We start from the raw sequence: 24,611 nt of genomic DNA on the forward strand, positions 1-24,611 counted from the left end.
CGCTCCACTGACTTACTTTCAAACCGGGCCGCGGCATCCAGCAAAAACAGTCCGGCCGCGCCGAGCCGCGCAGATTCCCGGAGATTCCGGCCGTTCTGGTAGCGCAACAAAATGAAGCAGACGTGCGCGGTCCCTGCTTTCCTCAGCAAACTCTGGACACTGATTGAGGATCATTCAACTAATGACCTCATCTGCTGGAGTCAAGTGAGTAGCGGATTGCATTGGAGGACCGATCAATATTACTTTTTATAAAGTTGCGTTCTCTACTGTCCGATATTTTCAACAAGACTGTACGTGGTCACATACATTTACATGAATGCGTTTTGTTTACTTGATTTGTAGTGCGTCGCGTATAGCCCTTTAGGGACATTCAGTTTCAGATCGTATCGCTGGTCTATAATATCTTAGTCAAAGTCAAAGTCAAAGTCAGCTTTATTGTCAATTCTGCCACATGTACAGGACATGCAGAGAATTGAAATTACGTTATCCTCAGACCCATACAAGTAACATTAAATACAAAACAGTAACATTGAATACAAAGGTATAAATACAATAAAAAAAAACACAATATACAATTTTAAAAACACCATATACAAATAAGGGCACATGGTGGAGAGTGCACTATGTCACTATAATCCTCCCTGTAGCTTTTAATTAAATCTGCTGCAGCCTCATTTATCCAGATCACCCAGATCTCGGATTAGTTGCATAAGTGCCAGAACGGTGGGCAAAACATAGAAGCTGGCCGCCCGCCTGAGCAGATTTTGACTGCGTTGTCGCCGTCGCCACAATAACACCTCGCCCACGTGGACGCCACGCGGGTCCCCGAAGCCTCGTTCTCATTGGCCGGTTTCCCGCCCAATAGGGTGGAGCGGTTCGGTGCTCGGCACGTTGCTCGACCGCTGGGCACCCATGTCGGGCAGAGTCACCCTGCGCCACCGACACGTCGCCAGATTCAGCATATTCACAGGAGCGGACATTTTACTCTTCTTAACTACAGAAAGGTGGAAGTAGCCTAGTGGGTAACACACTCGCCTAAGAACCCCCCAAATAAACCCCACAAAGTCAAAGGTTCCAACCCCACTGACTACCACTGTGTTCCTGAGGAAGACACTGCAATCTGAGTGTCTCCAGGGGGGGACTGTCCCAGTAACTACTGATTGTAAGTGTAAATGTGAAATCTGAAATCTGAGTCATTGCAACTGGACTTCTTTCTTCGAGGTCACTCTGCATCTGTAGAACTTCAATCTGAGGGAAGTTGGCTGGTGACCACAAAGTGGTCCTCCAGGAGAGCCACGCCTCACTCCTGCCTTGAATAGGCAGTTAAGTGACACAAAGTCATGGAGTGTGGATGGATGTGACAGCCCCACAAATTGCAAATTGGGCCTCCAACCTACCATGCTGCCATCCATCCCCAGGAAGATCAGGCCCAATTCAAACGTTTCGAACTTAAAGAGAGAAGTCCAGTTGCCAACTTTACCTGGATGACTGGACAGACATATCAATGTAAATGTTTAACCTTCACTGCTTATCCTGGATAAATCTACTTATTGGTGGATTAGGGTCCATTTTATAACAGGAACATCTGTTCATTTGTCAATGTTAACAAAAATAATGAAAACACATTGTTCCACATATTTATCTGAATGTAGTTTTAAATAAGGGTCCAAAAGATTTCCAAAAGGTCTCACTGATAAACCTTACCAAGAGCTCCACTTTCAAAGTTCAATCACCGCCAAGGTGCCACTGAGCAAAGCACCGTCCCCACACACTGCTCCCCGGCCGCCTGTCATGGCTGCCCACTGCTCACCAAGGGTGATGGGTTAAAAGCAGAGGAAACATTTCGTGGTCACTGTATGCTGTGCTGCAGGGTTTCACAATGACAATCATTTCACTTCAAGAAGGTACTTATGGGCATCTAGGTCACCATTCTCCAAATGTAGTCCAGAATGGCACCTTTTTCCACTGGTTCATTACATGTCTTCCCACTGAACAGTACCCCTAGGTATCAGGGCTTTTTTAATTGCTCTAACTAATAAAACTGTACATGTTTGGCAACTAAGTTGGATCTTGTGTCGGGCATGTGGGGGCCAACTTTAACCCTGTGGCTTTCCCTCTCAGGATGGCACCAGTTTCCTTGTCCTGGATGAGGTTGCCTTCAGCAAGGAGGTCCTGCCACTCTACTTCAAACACAGCAACATGACCAGCTTTGTGCGGCAGCTCAACATGTGTAGGTGTACCCACTACTGCACTGCGTGAGAGGAATGCATGCAAATTCACCCCACAAAATTTCAGCTTCTCCATTGCTGTGCTCTGTGTGTTTGTGTAGATGGATTCCACAAGGTGATCCACATTGACACAGGTTTGCCGAGCCAGGGCGGGCACCCCCACAGTGTGGAGTTTCGCCATGTACACTTCCGCCGCTCTCAAGCTTACCTGCTTGGATTCATCCGCAGGAAGGTGTGGGACAGTTCTCCTCACTTTACCTCTCTGTTACCTGTCTCTCTGTCTGCCTGCCTGCTGAGACTGTGTGTGTGTGTGTGTGTGTGTGTGTGTGTGTGTGTGTGTGCATGTGTGTTTTATCCTCTGTCAGGTGTCCATGAGTCGTGTTGATGAGGCCTCGGGGCGACTTCCTCAGGCTCTCCTGCAAGTGTCCCAGGTGAAGAGCTGGTGTGACTCCTCCAATGCCAGACTCCTGTCTCTGTGCAGGTTAGACTCATATACTGTTTGCAATACACACACTCATGTACACACACACACACACACACACACAAACACACAAACACACACACAAACACACATACACTTAAATGGGTGACATGGTCTGGTGAGAATGACTGAAAGATTTATGGATAAAATTTACTCACATGCTGCCCTATTATATTAGAAGTTCATAATCCACAGAAAAAAAAACTAAACTTTTTTTATGATAGATTTTCTTCTTGTTTAATTGTTTCAATTAAATTGACACACCACAAAACAGAAAATCCAAAATAATGTTACTAAATGTCATGGCTGTGTAGAGTTTAGAGCTGAAAGCTGAAAGTATCTGGTCATCTGTAGTACCTCAACCACAGGAAAACAGGAAGTGAGATACTGAGACGATGTGTTTGGACGTGTGTCTGTGCTTGCATTTCGGTGTGTGTGTGTGTGTGTATGTATGTGTGTGTTACAGAGATAACGAGACCCTTTGGAAAGAAATCGATTGTCTGCGCCAAAAGCACCAGCAGCTACACCAGGTCATTCGTAAGGTACGGCATGGGGCTGGTCTGCAGGTGCACACATATCAGCTGATCATGTGCGAGAGAGCTGCTGGGATGTTTTGCCATGTCGCTGTGATCATAGCGTGTGCTGTGAGACTCCATCCTGGCCAGAAATACTGAAATCTGCCGTATCTGAGGAGGTAACTGGCTAAAGTAATCTCCGTCCGTAATTCCAAAGGATTCTGGCCGCGCCACTTCCTGCCTCTTGGTCTTTTGTTCCCTTTTTGTCTGATTAAGTGACCTAAAGGGTCATTGCTCAATCTTCTTCTCCCTTTTCCCTCAGATTGTTTGCTTCATTGCAAACACGGTCCAGGCCAACAGGATCCAAGGCCTCAAGAGAAAGCTGTAAGTACCAAACCACTCAACTGATCACAGTGTGTGTGAGCGTGTGTTGATGCGCAAGTGGTTGATATTGGGCAGAGGAGGGTGTCAGGTTTGAGTATGTAACTCTCTCTTCTCGCAGGCCCATGATTGACAGCATGGGAGAGATTCCCCCTGCAGCGAAGTACAGACGTTGCGGCAACGCTCAGTCGGAACAGAGCCACACACAAGTGAGCTTCTTCCATTTTGTTGAGGGGGTTGTGATTGCCTCAGCATCACTGTTTAAATGAAAATATTTAGGTACATATAGCTTGTTGGCCCCTCAGCACAACTCTCTAGACATTCCACATCCACATTATATACATGAGGAAGCATTTAAGGTTAAAGGTCATAGCATAAGCCATATCTTCAATGTCTACTACACTACTAGTGCACAATGGTGTGCAGTGTGCAAAAAGGTGGGAAGTTCATGTAACAGATATTACAGGGGGATGGGTGGTAGTAGCCTAGTGCAGTGGTTCCTGACCTGGGGTTCCGCGCCAGAGATCGTTGTAAATCAGTTTTTATCGACTCTGTATAGCCTGAAGATGTAAAACAAGGAGAAAAACGTTGCCATGCAAATGCAGGATGCATAGTAAACGAATGCAATGCACTTATTAATTAGTTGATTATGTGGTGTGTCATGCTGCGCTGGCGAGGGAGTGAGGTGATGTGGAAACCTGATGGTTTAAAATTAAATAGTATTTATTATAAACAGATAGCAAATAAAGAGACAAACACACTAGGCGGCACCAGCTGGGTTCCCAGCAGCGCCTGTTCATGACCATAAGCTTTAATAGTAAACCCGCTACTGACTATTGCTTAATCCTGCAGGACATAGCATGCTTGTTGGATGCAAAAGTAAATGTTTTCATGTTGGGATGTTCCGAGTGACATTTGGTTCAAATGTTTCGCTAATTGTTTTGCTCTGTGTGTCTCAGCTGGACTCTGCCTCAGGGGATGGTCTTTATTCAAACCGAATGATCCTCTCTGACATCACTCAACTGATGCAGCCAAGGCTCAGAGTTCAGAAGTAGGTCTTTCTGGGATGCTCCCTGGATTAAACCCTGACTAAATTGGTGGAATATTTATTGTAGAACAAAAAATAAACTGATTCCTTTCTGGACTTGGTAAGGTCCATGTCTATGGAAGGTCTTCCTGCCGTCCTGACTGAACTCCTCACTTCTGAAACGCCCGTGGAGTTCCCATTCTCATCTGCAGACGTTCCCACTGTCTCTGATCAAGCACAGGGTGCATCTGAGGCATTTCTGCCTGTGATCCTGGATATCCCGTCTATGTCTGCAGATGTACCATCTTTGTCCCCTGAACATTTGTCTGCAGAACACCCAGCTTCTCATCTTCTCGTAAAGACTGAGCAACAGGAACCATCACAGCAAAGGTGTGTCTAATCTTTTGTGATGTTGTCTTGAAGTTGCTTTTTGTTAATTGAACTGATTCAAACATATTTTACACACGCCCATTAGAGAAACTCCTTCTGGACAGAAGCCTCGAACGGTCACTTTTCCGTCTGAGCAAAGCCACACACACGTAAGCTCCTCGCCTTGCTTCTGTAACTGTATTACACATACGTTATAAAACAGTTTATAACATGATTTTTTGAGGACCACAGTAATAATTTTAGTACTAGACTAATTATAAATTAGAACAGAACTTTTTATAAGCCTCTACTTCAGTCATCATTGAATCCAACCCAATTCACAAAATTAAAATATAATAACAAATGCAAACTATATGTCAGGGAGCAGGGACAGCACACAAGTGCAAGCAGCAGCGACAATGCAGAAGTAACGTGGCCAGAACAGCATGTGGGAGTTTAAAATAGAGCTCAATAAAGTGTGTAGTTGCTTTCTGTACAGGGTTCAGGCAGCAGGAATCGATCAATCAGTTTTATTCATACAGCACTATTTACAATGTACATTGGCACAAAGCACCTCACATTAGAACAGCAGCTGAAGGCCCCTAGTTAGAAGCCAAAGGCGACAGTGGCAGGAAACTCCCTGACAAAGGATTAAAAAGCGAAACCCATCCTCCTCTGGTCAGCACGGAATTACCCTGAGTTGTTCAGTGAGATTTGTTCAGGAAGTGACACATACAGAAGTCATTGTAGTCCAGTTGTGTATTATGATGTAGTATTGAGGTTCTCCTCTACAGAAAACTTAGCTTAGCTTCTACTTAGCTTATGGCACCATTTAAGAAAAACACTAAAAGGGTCTATATGAAAGACTGTATTCGTTCTGTAACTGAGTAATGTAACAGCCAGTACCAGTAATCTTCCTAATTAACACATCAAATTAATCATATGCAAAATGTGGCTGTGAGACACTGACATCAGAGTAAAATATGGCAGCCACCACACCAACCAATGTGTGGGTTTTGTATGGTGATCCTCTGCGTTTGTTTTTTGAACATCCGTGTGCATGAGGCTTAACAATTAGACATTTATATCAGTATGGTGACTTCCTTCTTGTGGCTCTGTAGTCTCAGGTTGACTCAGTGGACCCTCGGTACTCAAACTCAGCCTTCCTGTCGGACGTGAGCCGACTGCTGCTGCCTCAGGCCAATCTCAGCAGGTAGGTCAGCATGGCCTCTGCAGGGCAGATAAGCACCTCGATCAGTAGTATGAATTATCTACACTTATCGGTTTGGTGTGTTTGTTTGTCTTTGTGTGGAAGATCCCCATCACTGGAGAGTCTTCCGGCTGTGCTCACCGAGATCCTCAGCACAGCAGCTCTGTCTGAGATGTCTGCATCCACTGATATTCCATCTGAGGACATTCAGCCTGCAGGATGTCCACCCATGGACCTTCCATTTGTGGCAGACATGCCACCCATTTCTCCAGGGGCTCTGTCTGAGTCTGATGAAATTCCCTCTGTAGACTTGGCCCTGTCCCTGCTTATGGAGCCTGAGGCTCAAGAACCTTCAGAGAACAGTGCAGAGAGGTGTGTTATCCAGATGATTTAGCATCATAGATATCTGGGGGTTCATGAGTACAGCAGAAGAGGTTGCTGTATTAAGGTAACACAACAATATTTTGAACTTTTCTCTCTAGATATGACCTTGACCCTCTGACCCTGATAGACTCCAGCCTGGCCGCCATAAGCTCAGGCCTGCCTGCTTCTGATAGCCTGGACCTTCTGTCTGAGGTGAGATATATATACTTGCCCATGATTTCATGATTTAAGAAGACTACCCGGCCCACTGGTGTCATGAGCGGCTGTAGAAAATGCTTAAGTGTGATCTGTAGACTTTGCTGCTCTGGTCCCTTTATTGATACAAATGGGGTTCAGCATATCTATATGATGCATGCAACTTTGTCAAGAGTGTTAACATTGTTAATGCTTTTACATTTTCACTTATTTAGCCATCGCCCTTATCCAAAAAGACTCAGGAGCAACTCTGGGGTTATGTGTCTTGCTCAGGGATACAATGGTAATAAGTGGGGTTTGGACCTGTCCACCCCTGTCTGTATCTCAAAATGGTTCTATCTCAAAATGGTGCTAAATTTGTACACAACTGCATTTTTGTTGCATGTTTTTACTAGAATACAAAAGTCTAAATATTATATGAATGATTCTACTTTTAATATCCCCCCTCTCTCTCTCTCTGTGTCTGTGTCTGTGTGTGTGTGTGTGTGTGTGTGTGTGTGTGTGTGTGTGTGTGTGTGTGCATTCAGCTCTTATGCCCCATGGATAGTCAGCCAGATAACAGAAACACTAAGGCAGCAACACCACAGAGGAAACCTGGGGCCCAGCGAGGGTTTGAAGAACAGTCACACAAGCTAACAGGTGCACACACACACACACTCACTTACACACGGAAATACTTCCTGACTCACTCTTATTTTCAACTTCACCTTTGGCATGACTGCTCCTTTCCTCTGTGCTCCAGCTGCCAACACTGGGCCCATGATGTGCGAGCCTGAGATTTGTGCTGATGAAGAGGATGAGGAGGACGAGGATGTCACCAGCTCGGACATACTGCCCTCTTTACTGCAGCTGGCACAGGAGGCTTCTGCACTGAGCTGCACCTCTGACATCCGCCGCGGTCATCGCTGATTCCACACACAATTCATCCATACACGTTTTCATTAGGTTCCCTACAGAATACTTTCTATTTTACTTTAGAAGATGTCTGCATGTGGTATACGGAGCTTTTAGTTACTGTCGTGCTCTTTCTGTGGGTGTCAGCTCTGTTCTGTAATTGAGACAAATTGAGATTAATGTCACTTCTGCTGTAGCCAATCATTAGGTGTAAGAAGTGAACTAGTAGAAATGAAGACATGACGTGATGCAGTTTTAATGTGCATGTGTTGCAGGGTCAACTCTTAATTAAAACACAAAACGGTTTTAAAGACACTGTCTTTGTACAATCGTATATAGATATTTGTCCACGCTGGGCCAGGTTTCTGTATGTTCCTCTAGATGTTCCTGTATGTTTCTAGTCTTTTCTGTTTTCCTGCCATGTTTCATGTGTTATTAAATCCTAGTGTATGTGTGAATACTGTATATTTATCATGCCATTTATCACATCACTATATTGCCACTGCAGGAAAGCTGCCACAACTATGAAACATAAGTCCTCCGACGTTTTTCTTCTTTTTTTTTTCATGGTTCTTTTTTTTAGAACCATATTTATGGTTCAGAAAGACGTGTCCTTAGATACAGCCTCCAGTTCAGAAACAGGAAACAACTTCATGGAATCAGATTTGTGCCAGAATTCTGACAACATGCGAACATCGTGCCGAACTGTCAGGCGGCGTGAACGTATAACGGGGCGGAGCGACCGACGAGGCCGCAGTGAAGCTTCAAAAGCGAGCAGCGGAACTGAAGGGCTCACAAGCGAACGTGGAAAAGAGCGAGAGATGTTAAAGCTCCAAGCAGGCTTTAATAAAGGGACGATTTAACCATGGAGCGCAGGATCCTGTGCGGGTTTATTCTGTCCTCGGTCCTCGCAGCTCAGCGTGTTCGTGGCGCTTCGGCGGTGCCAGGTAAGGTCTTTGTTGGCGTCAGAATCACCACGTTTCTGTCCATGTGTAAAAGACGGAAGTCACTTTAATTTTTTTTTCCTGTTTCATTAAAATCGGAGACTCTTAGCAGGGTTTACATTATTTTCTCTTTTTTTTTTTTTTTGAAAATTTCTCTTTTAATCCTCTTAATTTATTTCTGTTTCATTAAAATCGGAGACTCTTTTTTTTTTCTGAAATTTTATTATTTTAAACTTCCGGTTTAATATTAAACTGTAATACCAAGGATCACAGAAATTCTACATCACACGTAGAGTACGTTATTAATCAGAGAATATGTTTATATTTTTTATTTCTAGATTTATAATTATACTATGGTCACATTACTGTGCTGCATAGCTTTAGATAAAATAGCTGGACAAGTGAACAAACTGGTGAATTGGCAACTGAATTGAGACATATACTGACGTTAAAAGCACACATCTGAATGTTTAATGTATGTTTTGTACTGAATACTGCTTATTTTGTTGACTTGATTTCTATAATGCAGTTTATATATTTAAATTTGTTTTAAATTTAGATGCATTTTTCCTACAGATGTGAGCTGCTATATTGTCAATCTGGAGTACGTAAACTGCACATGGAACCTGGTCAGAAACCCTGAAGTCAACTATACGTTTTTTGGCAGGTACAAGACTGCAGATTTTTATTATGAAAATGCAGGGAATTTACAGACAAATACAGCAGGACCAGAACAAACAAGGAAAGGGACGTTTGTGAACAAACGTTTGGCTTGGAAATCAGTGAAATGTGTGGTGGTTGGAACGCTAAAAGTTTGACCACTGTTGCACTATAAAATGCGTGGGGGTTAATGAGAGGATGGATAGATATAAATGAGGAGTGGAGGATGATGGGAAAGAGATTAAATGAGGTTGAATAAGAGGTCCCATGTTAAGTCAATGGGAAAAAATCGCTCAGAAAAATGGGCTTACAAAAAGCACCAGAACACAAAAATAATAATAATAATAAGGTTAACAACAACATTTTTTGTCTTTCAAAGCCAAAATAACAATAAGAAGAAGAAAAAGAACAAGTTTTTTGCTTTTTGTGTCTTATTGTGGTAGTCAAAACATGAAGAAGCATTATTCCTATAGTACCTTTCTTACATTAGATGCAGTTTGAAGTGTTTTAATGTAAATAAAAACAACAATTAAATTACATATACTTATTTATTTTAGAAAAGGCAGGTCAGAGTCACAATTAACGCCCCCTGGTGGACTGATCTGTTTCCTGTCTGGATCACGGTCTAAATTCTTGATTTTTTTTAGTTTTGCCAGATTAATGGTCTTGATTCTGGCTAATGCTTTTTGTCCTTTTCTGAATCTCTGGACTACTTGTCCTATGGTTTTATGACCATCTTCCTTGTTTTTACCACTGCTGGCCGCCTCATGGGTTTTTGGGAAAGCCCCCTGTGTTTTCAGTGTTGTGGAATGAGTATGCATTTCTCATCACAGGCTTGAACTTGAACATGACCTTTACTTGAACAAAGACCTTTTAGGTTGCAGTAAAGTGCAAATAAAGATGAACAAGAAAGCTTTTATCGTGACTTCCCCATAACTCCCCATAAGCAGCATGAAAAATAATACAAATTGTTAAATATGTGAGGTTATTTGAAGCAGTTTTGTTGTTTCCACCATGCTAATCTATTCAATCTGTATGACAGATTCTAATGATAGCAGTTTTTCTTCTCTCAACTGTACTTTGCTTGTATGTGTGTGTGTGTGTGTGTGTGTGTGTGTGTATTATAGGTTTGGGACATTAAAGCCTACAACTGTATGCCCATCATATATGTGGTATAAGGATGTGGCTGTGGGCTGCAGGTTCCCTTGCGAACGTTCAGATCATTTCAATGAGTTCTACAGTACACTGCAGGGCAACGGCTCCATGCACAATCAGACGCTTCGTTTGAAAGACAGAGGTATGGAAGTTTCCAAAATGGAACTATAACACTTGCTGATTTATTTTTTTTACCTCTGTGTTCGGATCTTACTGTTCCAATGTAAAAACTAAAGCATTTATTTAGCTGATGCTTAGCACCCTTTTCCTTTATATGCTGACTCCTTAAACATAACCAAGAAAATGCCATTTTACCCTTCCTCTCTGTCCACAGTGAAACTCAATCCACCCACCAACCTGACTGTGGAATGGAAGGACGACAATCTTCTGTTGCACTGGGTCACAGGATCCTCAGTGCACTGCTACGAGTACGAGATTCAGTACAGTCGCAATGACCAGTGGAAGGTGAGCAAAGAATGTCTAACAAGGTAAAAGGGACCCTGTGGGCCTACCTGGCTCCAGGGCTATCTGAGGGATATTCATTTGTGCATATTATAGTTGGTCTGACCTGATCACATGCTTGAAGAGATAAACATGTTTATTTGACATAGGCAGTAAAAATGAGACTTGGTTCAAGACCATGTGTCATGGTTGAGGAGATGAATAGATAATAATGAAAATAAAACAAATAATCACACATCAATGGGTACTTTAATAAATGCTTACATTTAAAAATCAGTATTCTTAAATGTTTCAGTTTTACTTTTCACACCAAATAAAGAAAAAAAAAAGTCACAAATACACACAATTTATACAAACCAGATCCTTGCCTATGAAACGTCAGGATCTGGTTTGCAGGTCTACCACCATCGTAACTTTGTTCCTTGACGTAGCTGCTATGCTTTACTGTGGAAACGTGAAAGTATGATGCTGCTGATCATGAGGCATGTACCTATGTCTATGGTGATAGTTGTGTAAATGTAAATAGTTTACTTATTTATGCTTCTAAAACATTTTAAGAATAGATTTTTTTTCTCTCTCATTTGTTTTTTAATTTAAGGACTCAACTAAACTGAATGGTGGAAATGAGTTCATGTTGGCTTTGCCCTCCAACACAAGTCGCTATGAGTTTAAGGTGCGAGTTCGTATAGGAGAGGCCTGTGGTTTGTCTACTCTCTGGAGTGAGTGGAGCCCCATCGTGGCCTGGGGTAACAGCACAGCTGTGAACGGTAAAAACTCCACCAACTCAGTCCATAAGAGCTTTTCTATTAATGAAAAGACTGAAACATTACCTTGGAATTGTCGTTTCAATCATCCATTCTTTGCCTTCCATCCAGAAATAAAAAGACCCAGCAGTTCTTACGTGATTCAGACGGTCTGTGGGGTTATGGCCGCTGCCCTGCTGATCCTGCTCTCCTTCCTGCTGGTGCGCAGTGAGAGGTTAGCACAGCCACTGAATTGCTCACCCTGAAGGCCTGTTCATTAACAGTTCTTTTTGCATGGGTCAATTAACATGCTCACAATGTCAACTCTGTAAAATATCATTTCGCTAAAAACCCTTTATTTTCTTTTTCTTTAAGGCTGAGGGTCATCCTTGTTCCTGTGGTACCAAATCCTGTGAAGAACCTTGTTGAGCTTATTGACACATACAATGGCAACGTAGAGGTAAAGCCAAAATGACCTTTTTCGCATTTAGTAAACGTGTGAGCATCCACTGCTACCTTGTAATGCTGCATCAGTCATAGACGTGTACTATAAGTGTACGGTCCCGTAATAATGATGCATCCACACCAGACGCCCGGTCTGTCCCAGGGGCATAAATAATTAACAGCAGACATACTCACAGCATTACTGATTATATTTATAATATAGCTTATTAGTGAGGAGACAAAGAAATAGGGCTACAGTCAGTGAACTTGCCTCATGATTATGATCACAATTATGCATGGGACCTTAACAAGAAATACGTATCTAAATGATACGTAAAAAAGGTTAAAAAAAAAAAAAAGGTAAATGTAGAAAATGTAAAAAGAGCATATTTTGTTTCTAGAACAACAGCTATTGGGGTGTAAGTAGTCTAGTGGTTAACACACTCACCTATGAACCAGAAGCCCACAAAGTCAGGTTCAAGCCCCACTTACTACCATTGTGTCCCTGAGCAAGACACTTAACCCTGAGTCTCCAGGGGGGACTGTCCCTGTAACTACTGATTGTAAGTAGAATGTATGATAAATGCCAGACATGTAAATGAAATGTAAACTATTGGAAAATAATGAGATGCAAAATGTTGTGTGGAATAATAACATCTCCATCACCACTATCTCTATTTTTTGTGGTTGACAAATAGTAATTTGTTTATATAGCATCATTATGCACAACAGAGGCTGTCATTTTATGACATTATATGAACTTTTTTGTAGGTCAGGAACTGGACTGTCTTATTTGAAATGAAACTGACAAAGAATTGTTCTGTTCTAGAAATGGCTTTGCATCTACAAAGGGATGGAAGAGGGCTTCAAACCCAACTTCACAGAGCGTGTATGCTCCGTGCAGGAGTACCAGGGCAATGAAGACAGCAGCGAGGGTCTGACCATCTACAGCGAGGACACAGACTGCCCGTCCCTCTGCTCCAACTCGTCCAGCTCCACCATGCCCAGCATGGCAGAATCTGAGCTGCACGCATCTGTCTGATCACACCCACAATCTTACATGACCCCTGCTTAGAGTGGGGTCACCAGGGTTCAGTCTGAAAAGGGCTGACATTTATAATGATATGAATGAATTTGACCAATCAGCAAACAAGAGAATACATGTGATGTAGACGCTTTTGCCTGAAATGATAGAAAGCACACAAACACACTTTCACACACATACTGAACATAAAATCAGGATATAATGTACATACTATAGCATGCCAATTCACTCATTACATTTACAGCATTTATCAGACACCCTTATCCAGAGCGATTTACAATCAGTAGTTACAGGGACAGTCCCCCTGGAGCAACTCAGGGTGTCTTGCTCAGGGACACAATAGTAGTAAGTGGGGTTTGAACCTGGGTCTTTTGGTTCATAGGTGAGTGTGTTACTCACAAGGCTACTACCACCCTTCACTCCAGTCTTAAGTCTTTCATTGTAATATTATTTTTAAGTGTTCTGTTTAGCTGTAATCCAATTGAGATGATTATTATTTTATTAGATTATTACTAGTTACTGAGTTTTGTTGTTTTGTTTTTTACATAATGAGCCTTACAATGAAGTCGTATTGCAGCAAGCTGTAATACTTTATCAGGTGATCAGGGCTAATTCAATATAGACTGGAAAAGGTATTTTTCTGATATTTAACTTCGTCATCAGATACCAGTTCAGCGGACGTCGTATGGTTCTTTCTATCTGAAAAGACTACATACATTTTTTACAGAGTCTACATTTTTATATATTGCTTAACTTTACTTTTCTTTACCCTCTCGCTTAGTAATGACATAGTTTATTACAATAAAGGAGAATGAAGATAAAGGAAATATCTAAGAGAAGAATAAGCAGCTCCAATAAATATATGTTTTGTTAGATAGTACATGTAAATGTGCATACATTTCTAACTGTAACAATTAATGACAAGATATTCTAAATTCATTTTTGCATGAAAAGTTGAACTTTTTCTGGGAATAACACAAATATTTGAGTTAGACCTTGTATATATTAATTTTATGAGCTTGTGTATTTATTCCAAAAGTGCTTATATCAAATAACATATTAAACACTCAGGACACCAGGAAGACATTACACACACTGCATTTCCCTATTTGTTATTTATTTAACAATTAAACGCAATAACAACTTTGAGTTTAATAAAATGAGCAACACTTCACTGCTAAAATGAACAAATTCACAAACTAATAATTTGATGTATCTTAGTGGTTCCTATGGCATTGACTATATACTGCAACTAAAATAAATAATATAAACCATAAATTAGAAAAAAAAAAAAAAACTTGATTGTGCAACCATGATGTTTGAAAGATGTCACGTGCAGGGTACGCAAGGCTCACTCTCAGCAATTACAGGTCCAATTTTGGGAAAGGAAAGAGGGGAGTTTTGATTCCACAACCAGAAACACCACAATATTTTGTCTTCATTTTTTAAATCCTGGGCAAATTTTTTCTTTAATATTGCATGTTTTGGCAGTGACACAATCTCTGATAAACAATCAGTTGTCCTAAGTATAAAGAGTAAAGCCCTAGTTGAGCAACACTAACTCAACTGATCCTCATACTGTTTCCTGAAGCAGTCTCCTGCCGGGAAAAAGTCCCAGCAGCGCTCCTGGTACATCTTCCAGACGTATGACTCCTGTATGGACAAACACACCCACACCGACAGGGAGAGTTGTTATTTAAAGCCTTTTGGAAGGCTGATTTTCCAGTTGTTTGCCGAATCTTACCACACAGCTTTCAGTCCCACATCACAGAACTACCATGTCAACTACCACAGCTATTGTGTTTTTAAGGTAATAAAAATAATGCAAGAATTGTTGCATTCTGCATTATTGAAAACACACTTACCTGGCCAGTATGCTCCGTCTCATCTTTATTGATCAAATACATAAGGAAGAACCTGTAGGAGTCAAGCAGTGTAGGTCAGGACAGATTTCTAAAATTACGTATAGCCACCAACCACGCATAAGCACACATTTGAATAAGAGGAATATGGAACTATTGATTACCATTGTGCTGACTTTCAATCTTACAATTGTCTGTAAGCCCGTGGGGCAGAAGACAGCTGCACACTTGTGTGTACACAAACACACTCACATGTAGTTGGCCAGGTTGTGTTCATCCATGGTGTGTGTCTCAAATCCGTGCGGAGTCGTGTCAAAGTAGTCACTCCCAATCCCACAGATGAAGCATTTGGTCTAGAAAGGTTTAACAGACCATAAGTAACTTTATATAAAATCAATGTGTAACATGTGAGTTTTGCATGTTGGAACAATGCTGTTGTTGTAATATTTTCATAAAATATTGCAGCAGCAAATGTACAGCCTATGTGAGTAGGGCAGTCCTTTTCACTATTACACACAAGTGTTTACCATTTAGCAATTTACATTTAATCCTGTTAAAGTAGTAAATATACACAACAAACACAATGTTGTTTGCTTATACCTATAAAGTAAGCATGATATTTTCCACATTCAATAAACATTACAATTCTACATATATATCAACAACATTACCTGAAACCAAACATGGAATTATTTTCTTGTCTGGAATTACCTACAGAAGTTCACATAGGTGCCTGTTTTTAGCTGATGTTTCTGTTTTACCTCCATGTCCTCTTTCACTTGCTCCTGTTGGTCTCTCAGCTCCCCAAAGGCATCAATGATGAGACCTGTGGCAGATCAGAAATATTAACAGACATTAGGGACCTTTCTGAAGGAATAATACCACTGAAAACCATAGTCTACAGGTCAATATCGATACAGCAATATATCCTGATATTTACGTGGTGATATCGTATCGATACAGAGACATCAAATATACTTTTGTATACTACAACCTCCACTCCTGTAGATGCCGCTGAACAGCTGGGTACTTTAAATTAATGCTAGGCAGAAATTGCAAAACGTGACAGACCACAGCATGTTGTATCACAATATATCGTGATATAATCATATTGTGATACATATTGGATTGTGAAATCCTTGCCAATACACACCCCTAGTAAGCCACTCCAGATAAAGCGTCTGCCAAATGCCACGAAAATAAATGTAAACACATCAGGATTTGTGATTATGAAGTCATTAATGTTCATCCATAACAGCAACTTACCTTGGATGATGGCAAGGAGGATGACAATGACGAAGAAGAAGAAAGTGATATCAAATACAACACGGTAAAGCTCATATTCGTCACCTGCCGGATCTTCAATCTCATCGCCAATACCCCCACCTGCACGCACACCCACGTACATGTGGAAGAGGTAGCACTGCCAAGGAAGAGGAGAGCCAGTATATTAATCTCACATACAAATAGAGATTCCACCTCTGGCCATGATAGAATTTGTTAAAAATGTTCATTTCCAGCATTACATTAAACCATTATTAAATCAATATTAAAACATTCAGTCTTAGTGACTTACTGTCATCATGTCATCACACTTCATATCAGGCTCATCTTCATCTTCGCTCTTGTTATAAAACTTTCGGAAGAAGTTGAAGGCCACCACAGTGTAGAGGTACACAACCACAGCCAGCAGGCCCACCGTCATCATCAGCTGGAGTCCAGACAAAGATGTCAGTCCACACAAATGCACACATGATCGCAGACACTCATATATGCATTACACATGCTCACCTGTTTACCGTTGTGAGTGACGGAGGACAGGATTGTCCGCAGAGTTTTCACACCCATGGCGATGTCAAGCAGGTGACAAGCAAAGAAGAAGTTGTTGTAGTGGCCAAGCAGTGACATTACCATATACCACACCAGATACAGGAACGTCTGCCGGCAAAAGCACAAACACGGATATGCTGCAGTCTCTGAACTGAAGTTTGTGAAGTTTTTCACAGTGTTGTGAATGCGACCGGCAACCGCTGTAAACTCCGATAAGCGTCGAGTATCAAGACATTTACCAGTAATTTACCAGACAGAGGCAAGCATTCATGCCAATGGAAGGGAGTTCACTTACTCACTTACTTTTCAAAATAAATACAGATTACAACATGCATCAAGTATTAAAGGTCACATCAATCCGCTGCAAAAAAAACCCAAAACCTGCAAAGTCCAGGAGGAATCGTTATGACAGAAACAATAAGTTGCAATTCTAAAACATAATGGTGTCTTACGTTATCTGTAAACACAACTCCAAATTTCCAGATCTGATATTTGACATCAATAGATGTAACCCTGCACAAGAGAGGCAGACAAGAAATAAACACGAAAACAAAAAATATCTGGACAATGATTAGGCAGATTATGCAGACAACAGAAAAATGTGTAAAATATGCAGGTGTGCACTTTTCCTGTCAAAAACAAAAATAGAAGAACCCAGAATAGTTTCAGCTCACTCTTACTATCCAGTTCTGGGTTACATTTTATGGAGCTCATAGTGGGACTCTGACAGTACACAGGGAAGCCAACCATTTACAGTCACCAATCCACTTAGTGTTCATGTTGTTGGATGGTGGGAGGAAACCGGAAAACCTAGAGGAAACTCAAGCCACCACTGGAAGAGCATGCAAACTCTACCTACCCATAGCCACGGCCCAGATTCAAACTCATTATCTTAGAGGTGTGAGGCCACAATGCTAACAGCGCATGATAAAAAATATTGCCTGTTATTATTTTATTAAAGGTGTATTGAGGAATTATAAAGTGTGATCACCAGGCGAAAGCGGAGCTGTCTGGTTGTTCCGGCTTCTTCTCTTGCTGCTGCTGCTTGCTCACATCTAAAGAGGCCAGATCCATCCCCAGGAGCTCAGCTATTCTTTCACGTCCATAGATATCCCCATACTTGTCCAGCACCTACATCAAAAAAAAAAAAAACATAAGATGATCACCTTTCTGTTCTCGTTTTTTTTTTTTTCCACGCACACATATATATAAAAACACATGAATAACACAAGTTTACCTTCCGCTTGACAAACTTGTCCCAGTAGTTTCTTGGGAAGGAACTACAGGCAAAATAATGTGTAAAAATATTACAAAAAATGCAGTTAACACCTGAGAGCAACATTTTGAAAGACTTTTTGTCGCACTAACGGTGTGTTGAGCACCAGCCGGTCCCACTGCCCTTTGATGTCATCGTCCTCTGGCTGCTCAGTTATGTAAAGGCCATCAAACTCTAGCTTCCTAGCGAGCTCCTTCTCCCGTTTAAAGATCACCAGGGGAATCTACAGGAATCGAAACACAATTCCAAATATTCCAAACATCAAATTAAGCACATAATGGTAATTGTTTTCATTGTTAAAAAAATAATAACTGTATTATCATGACATCTTTAGTGTCATAATATGTCTTCACTTTTTACTGCAAGTTGATTTAGCTTACTGACCTTCAGGCAGTTGTAGCCGATGATACAGATGAAAGCAATGACCGTATGTAAAATGGCCAGGAAAGACAAGGTGGGCTGCATGTAACCTGTACTTTCTTCCAAAAAGAAATAAACAGGCCCTTCTTCCTCATCCTCATCCTCATTTCCTACCACATTCTCCCCCAGCCCTGATCCCTCCATTCCATCAGCAGAGCTTTCAAAAAAGCCAGAACCTTCAAACATGCCTGACCCCTCAGGTTCTGCGTCAGGTGGAGAGTCTGACACCTGTAAAAAGGTAAAGAGGATACACACTGGTATGGTAAAATCTTATATACACACAGACACACAGACACAGACCCACAGTTGGCTCAAATTCTCCAAACGTAGTCAGATGAATGGTTACAACTCATCCAAAGACCATCAGTCAGATGTTCAGAAACTCATCAGTCCCCATCAGAACGCCCATCAGTCCCAATCAACTCATAGGAATTGCTCAGTCATAATAACTTTCTATTAAATTGGCCATGACCCTTCCATCTAAAGAGTCAAGCGGACCCTAATCATGCCCCACTGAAATGCCACAAATTAATTCATGCATAAAATTACACAGGTTTTCCCGTTGATTTGCACACTACTGCAAAGAACTGCAGCTGTACTTACCTTGTAAAAGAGCAGAATGAAATTCAGAGCAAAGGCGATGAATAAGGCTAGGAAACGGAGATTGTAGAAATTCCGACAGAGATAGTTCTGTAGAGTAGACACATTCAGCATTAAGACTTGCTATCTACACAGATGCAATATGGATTCAGGCATCATGATACATTTTTTTAATTCAGCTGACCATAAATTTGTTTCTCTGAACATCCAACTCTGTCCAGAGATCAAATCCTCCTTGCTTTTTGGTGCTCTTCTCTTTCTTGGCTTTCACAGCTTTTTCCTCCTCTGGCTTCTTCTGCTCTTGTTCTGGGGCTGCACTTTCAGGCTCCTTCTGGGTCTTCTCTCCATTCTCAGTGCTTATATCAAAAAGAGGTGTGCATCTGTGGTTACCGGGTTCTGCAGGTGGACTGAAATAAGTGCTAGATTCCACAGTGTTTAGAACATACTCAGCTTTCTCCGGTTTCGGGAGAGGTTCCTCTATAGCTGGGGGCTGCACAGTTCCTGCCTCCTCTCCTGGCTGCTGAGGGGATTAAGAATAACACAAAATCCACCTTTGTTTGAAAGCACAGAATAATTCTACAGTTTCCTAAAGATGAAATTATTTAATATCTCTTTTTAAAAGATGGGCTGATGACTCATCACCAAACTGAGTGGAGTGTGGTGGTGATTTAAATGGAAACTTCAGTCCTCAATTCAATCCTCTACAAATTATAAATTATAATATTTAAATTTAAAAGATTATAGAGTGGAAATATAAATGTATAAAATATAACCACAAAAAAAAAACCACAACAGTTTGGATAAATGAAACAATACATCATTCAGAATGTCAGGTATCACCTCACCGTTTTCCTTTTGGTCAGTGGAGTGCCCTCTGGTGTTGGTGGCTCCACTGGGGTGGTATCTCCCATGTCTCCAAGACCTCCAGGTGTGTCAATGCCAGGGATCCTGTTTCCATCCTTCTCCTCACTGTCCTCCTCCTCCTCTTCCCCTCCACCTTGATCCATTGAGTCAGTGACTCCCCCAGCCTCTGGTTCCTCTCGCACTCCTGGTTCACCTGGTAAGTCACCGTGCACCTCATCCTGAGTGGGATCTGGCATGCTGGCCAAGATCTCAGTCACGGTAATGTTTTTTGCACCCTCTACCAGACCCCCGCCAAACAAAGTGTTCCAGATTAGCAGGAAGAAGCCCTTGCAGACGCTGTAGATGAAGTGTAAGATGCCCATGAGAACAGTCCAAAAGAAGGAGGCCAATCCCACCACCATCTCCTTGATGGTCATCTTCCTAAATCGGCGGTACTGTCTGCGCAGGTTGCGGAAGGTGAACATGCTTAAGAGATTCAATATGCTGTGGAGGAAGTCAGAGAAGGCCGAGCTGGACTCAGATTGGCTCTCCTCACCTCCGCTTTCTTCCTCTCCCCCTCCTTCTCCTCCGTCGCCTTCATCGCCCTCCTCTTCCCTCTCCCCTTCTTCCTGCTCTGAGATCTGTGATGCAATGTTCATCTCAAAGATGGTGTCTTCACAGAAGTTCACAAAGAGTTCCATCTTCTCTGACTCGCCACCCTCATTGACCACGTCAAAGATGAACTGTCGCTTGGACTCCTTGACCTGAGGCATCTCCCACTGAGTACGGTTGACCTCACTGATCTCAAAATATATGCGCTCAATCTTCCGGCTTGCACCCATGATCTCAATGCGACCTAGGAAGGGCCGGAAGTAGTTGAGTACGCTCTCCGCCTGCTCAAGGAAGTTCTGAAGCCGTGTGTCATGTGGGACATGCTCTGAAAGGTTGGTCAGCAGCACAGCAATGTTGAAGCCAATGTCCTTTGCAGGCTCTTGAAATCGGTTGGCAAACTCCTCATAGTTGATCATTTCATTTTCATCAGCCTCAGAACAAGAGAGCAGGAACTGGATCTCAGAGGATGTGTACTGCTTCTGGCTGTCCATGGCCTTCTGGAAATCCTTCTTAGATATGAGACCCCTGGGGTCAGTCACAGAGTCACGGAAAGCATCCGAGGCTACAATGTCCTTAAGCTTAAGGAACATGTCGAAAAACTTGAGAATCATCTCCACGTTACTGGAAGATTCAACCAGCATATCCACCATCTGACGGGCTATTGTACCATTTACAACATTACCTAACCAATCAGAAGAGAAAATTAAATTTAGCCTTATTGAAGGAGGGAATTATTTCCAAGGAGGAGATCTTTCCTCTATGCAAGTCCATTTATATTCACTGTATAGATGTAACAAGTGAACTCACCCTCTAGTAAAGATAGAAGCATGACCACCATGTCCTTCTGTAGATCAAGAAGCTCCTTGAGCAATCCAATCTGACTGGAATCCTAAAATAAGTAGACATCACACATATACCCATGCCTACCTGTGCATATTTTCTGTGCAATAATATATTTACTGGATGCATAACCCATTCTGATTGGCCAGAAAGTGTGTTTTAAAGCATTTTAATTCATGCAAACTAAGCAGTCATGTTAATGTATTTTATTTCATGTAATTATCAACTCTGATAAATCTCCCAGATATCTGAGTTGAATAATTATGCAATAATACCTTCAATATCGAAATATCAAGGGTGGATAGTGCCATAAATGCAATCTTTTGTGCACAGCAACTGTCCAATGAATTGTGGATTATTAAATACACTATCTTCACAATTCATTCAAAGCAAACCGAGCTAGCAATATATTTAGCAATATTCCTCAGGTGTGATGATTGCTGCAAACCATAGTTTTAAATCTCGTAATTTCTACAATCTCTGTTACCTGGCTTATTCATCGCCTTTGCTCTGAATTTCAAGTGTTTTTAAAGTTCTTTCATGCAGAGTATGTATGGAAATAATACAAGAGGGAAATAATTTTCTAATTATGCCACAGTTCATCCCGACCTGGCATTTTGAGTAGATAAATGAACTTATATTGGCATTCCATCTACTCTATTTAAGTACCATTCTGCCTTGTTACTTTCATTATGGTCAAAATGTCACATGACAGTTGATGTCTGAATGATGTTGCTCTGGAAAAGCTTAATAATAGAGGGAACTATTTCATATTGGAGCATAATTCTACATAAGGGAGGAAAACTGTGGTCTCGCTGCAATAATACACTCTGAATGTACTCTGAAATATTGTCACTGTTTCCTTCAATTCACACCAGTGCCAGCATCTCATAAAACAGTATAGTCTCAGCATTTATTACTGGTTAATTAACATTTCTGGTGCCTTATAGTGATTATTTGCAAACCATGTCAAATCGCTCAAAATCACTGTTCTCAAAACAATACACTTCAAATGCACAGCAGTTAACTGAGCAATAAAAGAAAATCAGCAGTCACCACTCATCACTGACATGCAATATTGTAAAATACAGTAAGGTGAAGGACTTTACAATGCAGCTAATAAAGTTGGATCACAGAGACAATTTGCAGGCAAATATCAGTCAAGGGGGTGACACCCAGTCCGGCTCTTGTTACGGCATACAGAATGGTGTTCTGCTCCCATGGGGAAGAGTCAAACGTTCATTATTTCAGACTTTCTCAAGCACCAGCTTTCCCAATGAAACTGTTACTCTGAGCAGTTGAATATTAGATATGTAAAATATGTCAGGGCAGCATGACAATTCCTGTTAATTTATTCATGTGTACAGGCCACTGCTATAAAAATGCCCACACTGCATTACATTTATTCTGTAGAGTCAATCAATACAGATGTTTATGATAGGAATAAGGACTTGAGCTAGCATGTGCTGAAACAGTCTGATTCAGGGACATTGGGATATAACAAACAAGAGGAAAGCCAACCACATGAAGGAATAAATAAAAAGATGAATACATACTTTACCCTGTATTGACCATGTGAAAGACATTTGTTCAAATTAGCGCTTTATTCAAGGTAGTCAAATGTTATTTCAAAAACTAAAAGTACAATTGAAGAGTTCTATTCCTGAATTACATTTAGCTTTAATTACCGGATCAAACACTCTTCTTTAAGGTTTAACATTTAAGGATATCATATTGTAAAGCATTCATGTGTATGTATGGTGGGGGGGCAGGAAGCAAACAGGATTGTGTGTGCTATGGTTTCTTAATCTTCACACAAGGTAAATATTTAGACCACCCATATTATAACTGGTGATAATCATTTAATTTACACTTAAATATGAAACTAGAGAAAATGATTTTCTTCACATCAACATGCCATTCTGGCCTGAGCGCTGCACAATGAATTCAAAGTACATGAATATGAGCAGGGTTAATACAGCATTTGATCATTGTCTGGATCAGGACAGTTTTTATATAGAAATTAAAAACTATAATGTATGAGCTGTGCTATAAAATGTAAGTGAGAGGCACACACCTGAGCCAGCTTCATCATCATGTGAGCAAATACATGCAGGAAGCCAACAACAGCATCCCAGAGACGGCTGTGGGCAAGCGACTGCTGGTTTCCTGTACAGGGTCCCTGAAGAGAAAAAGACACATAAAATAAAGCTCGGGATGATTGGCAACATGCTCAACTGAAAGCTCCTGAATGCTCCTCTTTGATTTTTGAAGATAGAGGCTAAGGAAGCTTTTTAAAGAGTCAGCAGACCTATCCAGTTACAGATATTAAAATTTCCTTTTATAACAAAGATTTTTAAAAATATTGTGTTTAACCAACTTCAGACTTTTCTAGATACTTACGCTATAACTGAAGAAGTCCAATCTGTCTTTAAATCTCATCATAGCACCACAACAGCATTTTAAAGGGTTCTTAATGGGTCCTGATTCAGTAACTAATTTTAGCTAATTGTAAAGGCTAGAGCACGTTGTTGGGCTAATAGGCACTGTAATTTGACAGTCTTATCTGTCAAAGAGGTCTTAAACCAATTTCCATGGGGAATTATTCTTCCTCCTCAGGTGTATGGAATGTGGTGTACCACAAAGATCAACTTTTTATTTTTATTATATGTGCTGCCCTTGGGTTCGATATTTAGGAAATTTAACTGCTTTGCCGATGACATCCAAATTTATTTTCCCATTAAATTGGATTCTCCTGACGCATGGCTGACTTTTTAAAACTGTCTTCAGGAAGTGAAAGACTGGTTAATACAGAATGTTCTCAGTCTTAATGAGGATAAGACTGAAATTGTGGCCAAAATCATGAGAAGCTAATAGATGGCCCCCTTGTTGCTTGCTCCTCTACTGAAGATAAAAAAACTGGGTGCTTTTTTAGATCATGCTTTTAAACTTGATAAGCCAGTATCTTCTGTGGTTAAGTCTAGTTTTTACCAACTGAGACAGATGGCAAAAGCAGAGAAAAAAAAGTTTTATCTCCCTCCCACAGATGTAGGAAAGTTGATTCATGATTTTGTTATCACTAGATTGGACTATTGCAGCTCATTGGAAAGTGATCAGTCAACCCTCCATCAGTTGCAATTGGTTCAAAATGCTACTGCGTGACGCCTAACAGGTTTTAGAAAATATGACCA

General features: G+C 41.1%; 3 protein-coding genes across 18 annotated transcripts in view; 2 read left to right on the forward strand and 1 right to left on the reverse strand.

Annotated features, from left to right (window-relative positions):
• Positions 1-33: 33 nt before the first annotated feature.
• Positions 34-8,142, forward strand: LOC114792499 (heat shock factor protein-like). Its single transcript, XM_028983718.1, has 15 exons — positions 34-204; positions 2,122-2,230; positions 2,330-2,460; positions 2,594-2,709; positions 3,176-3,251; positions 3,547-3,608; positions 3,727-3,814; positions 4,565-4,656; positions 4,759-5,022; positions 5,108-5,171; positions 6,123-6,214; positions 6,317-6,583; positions 6,694-6,787; positions 7,318-7,429; positions 7,533-8,142. Exons 1-15 carry the CDS (start codon positions 112-114, stop codon positions 7,697-7,699), a joined length of 1,827 nt encoding a protein of 608 aa, XP_028839551.1. The 5' UTR covers positions 34-111; the 3' UTR covers positions 7,700-8,142.
• A 125-nt stretch (positions 8,143-8,267) lies between these two features.
• On the forward strand, positions 8,268-14,228 carry LOC114792500 (cytokine receptor common subunit gamma-like). The gene is made up of 8 exons (XM_028983719.1): positions 8,268-8,631; positions 9,205-9,295; positions 10,416-10,585; positions 10,778-10,908; positions 11,504-11,672; positions 11,781-11,883; positions 12,024-12,108; positions 12,922-14,228. The coding sequence occupies exons 1-8, from the start codon at positions 8,550-8,552 to the stop codon at positions 13,132-13,134; spliced, it is 1,044 nt and encodes a 347-aa protein (XP_028839552.1). The 5' UTR covers positions 8,268-8,549; the 3' UTR covers positions 13,135-14,228.
• Positions 14,229-14,243: 15 nt separating this feature from the next.
• The window catches only part of LOC114792497 (ryanodine receptor 1-like), a 53,319-nt gene continuing 42,951 nt past the window's right edge, over positions 14,244-24,611 (reverse strand). For 6 of the 16 annotated variants that reach the window (XM_028983705.1, XM_028983707.1, XM_028983710.1 and 3 more), the window contains 19 exons: positions 23,498-23,602; positions 22,977-22,982; positions 21,388-21,469; positions 19,971-21,262; positions 19,572-19,645; positions 19,310-19,481; positions 19,129-19,215; positions 18,490-18,753; positions 18,198-18,328; positions 18,067-18,109; positions 17,821-17,960; positions 17,282-17,342; positions 16,791-16,937; positions 16,576-16,710; positions 16,266-16,422; positions 15,761-15,825; positions 15,252-15,352; positions 15,003-15,054; positions 14,695-14,790 (listed from right to left, as the gene is read on the reverse strand). In XM_028983705.1, coding sequence (XP_028839538.1) covers positions 14,695-14,790; positions 15,003-15,054; positions 15,252-15,352; positions 15,761-15,825; positions 16,266-16,422; positions 16,576-16,710; positions 16,791-16,937; positions 17,282-17,342; positions 17,821-17,960; positions 18,067-18,109; positions 18,198-18,328; positions 18,490-18,753; positions 19,129-19,215; positions 19,310-19,481; positions 19,572-19,645; positions 19,971-21,262; positions 21,388-21,469; positions 22,977-22,982; positions 23,498-23,602 — 3,210 coding nt within the window. Of the gene's footprint in view, positions 14,791-15,002; positions 15,055-15,251; positions 15,353-15,760; positions 15,826-16,265; positions 16,423-16,575; positions 16,711-16,790; positions 16,938-17,281; positions 17,343-17,820; positions 17,961-18,066; positions 18,110-18,197; positions 18,329-18,489; positions 18,754-19,128; positions 19,216-19,309; positions 19,482-19,571; positions 19,646-19,970; positions 21,263-21,387; positions 21,470-22,976; positions 22,983-23,497; positions 23,603-24,611 lie in introns of those variants that run through there. The other 10 variants (XM_028983711.1, XM_028983714.1, XM_028983706.1 and 7 more) reach the window with 7 other exon arrangements.

This window comes from Denticeps clupeoides, chromosome 6 (assembly GCF_900700375.1).
Source record: "Denticeps clupeoides chromosome 6, fDenClu1.1, whole genome shotgun sequence".
Lineage (NCBI taxonomy): Eukaryota > Metazoa > Chordata > Actinopteri > Clupeiformes > Denticipitidae > Denticeps > Denticeps clupeoides.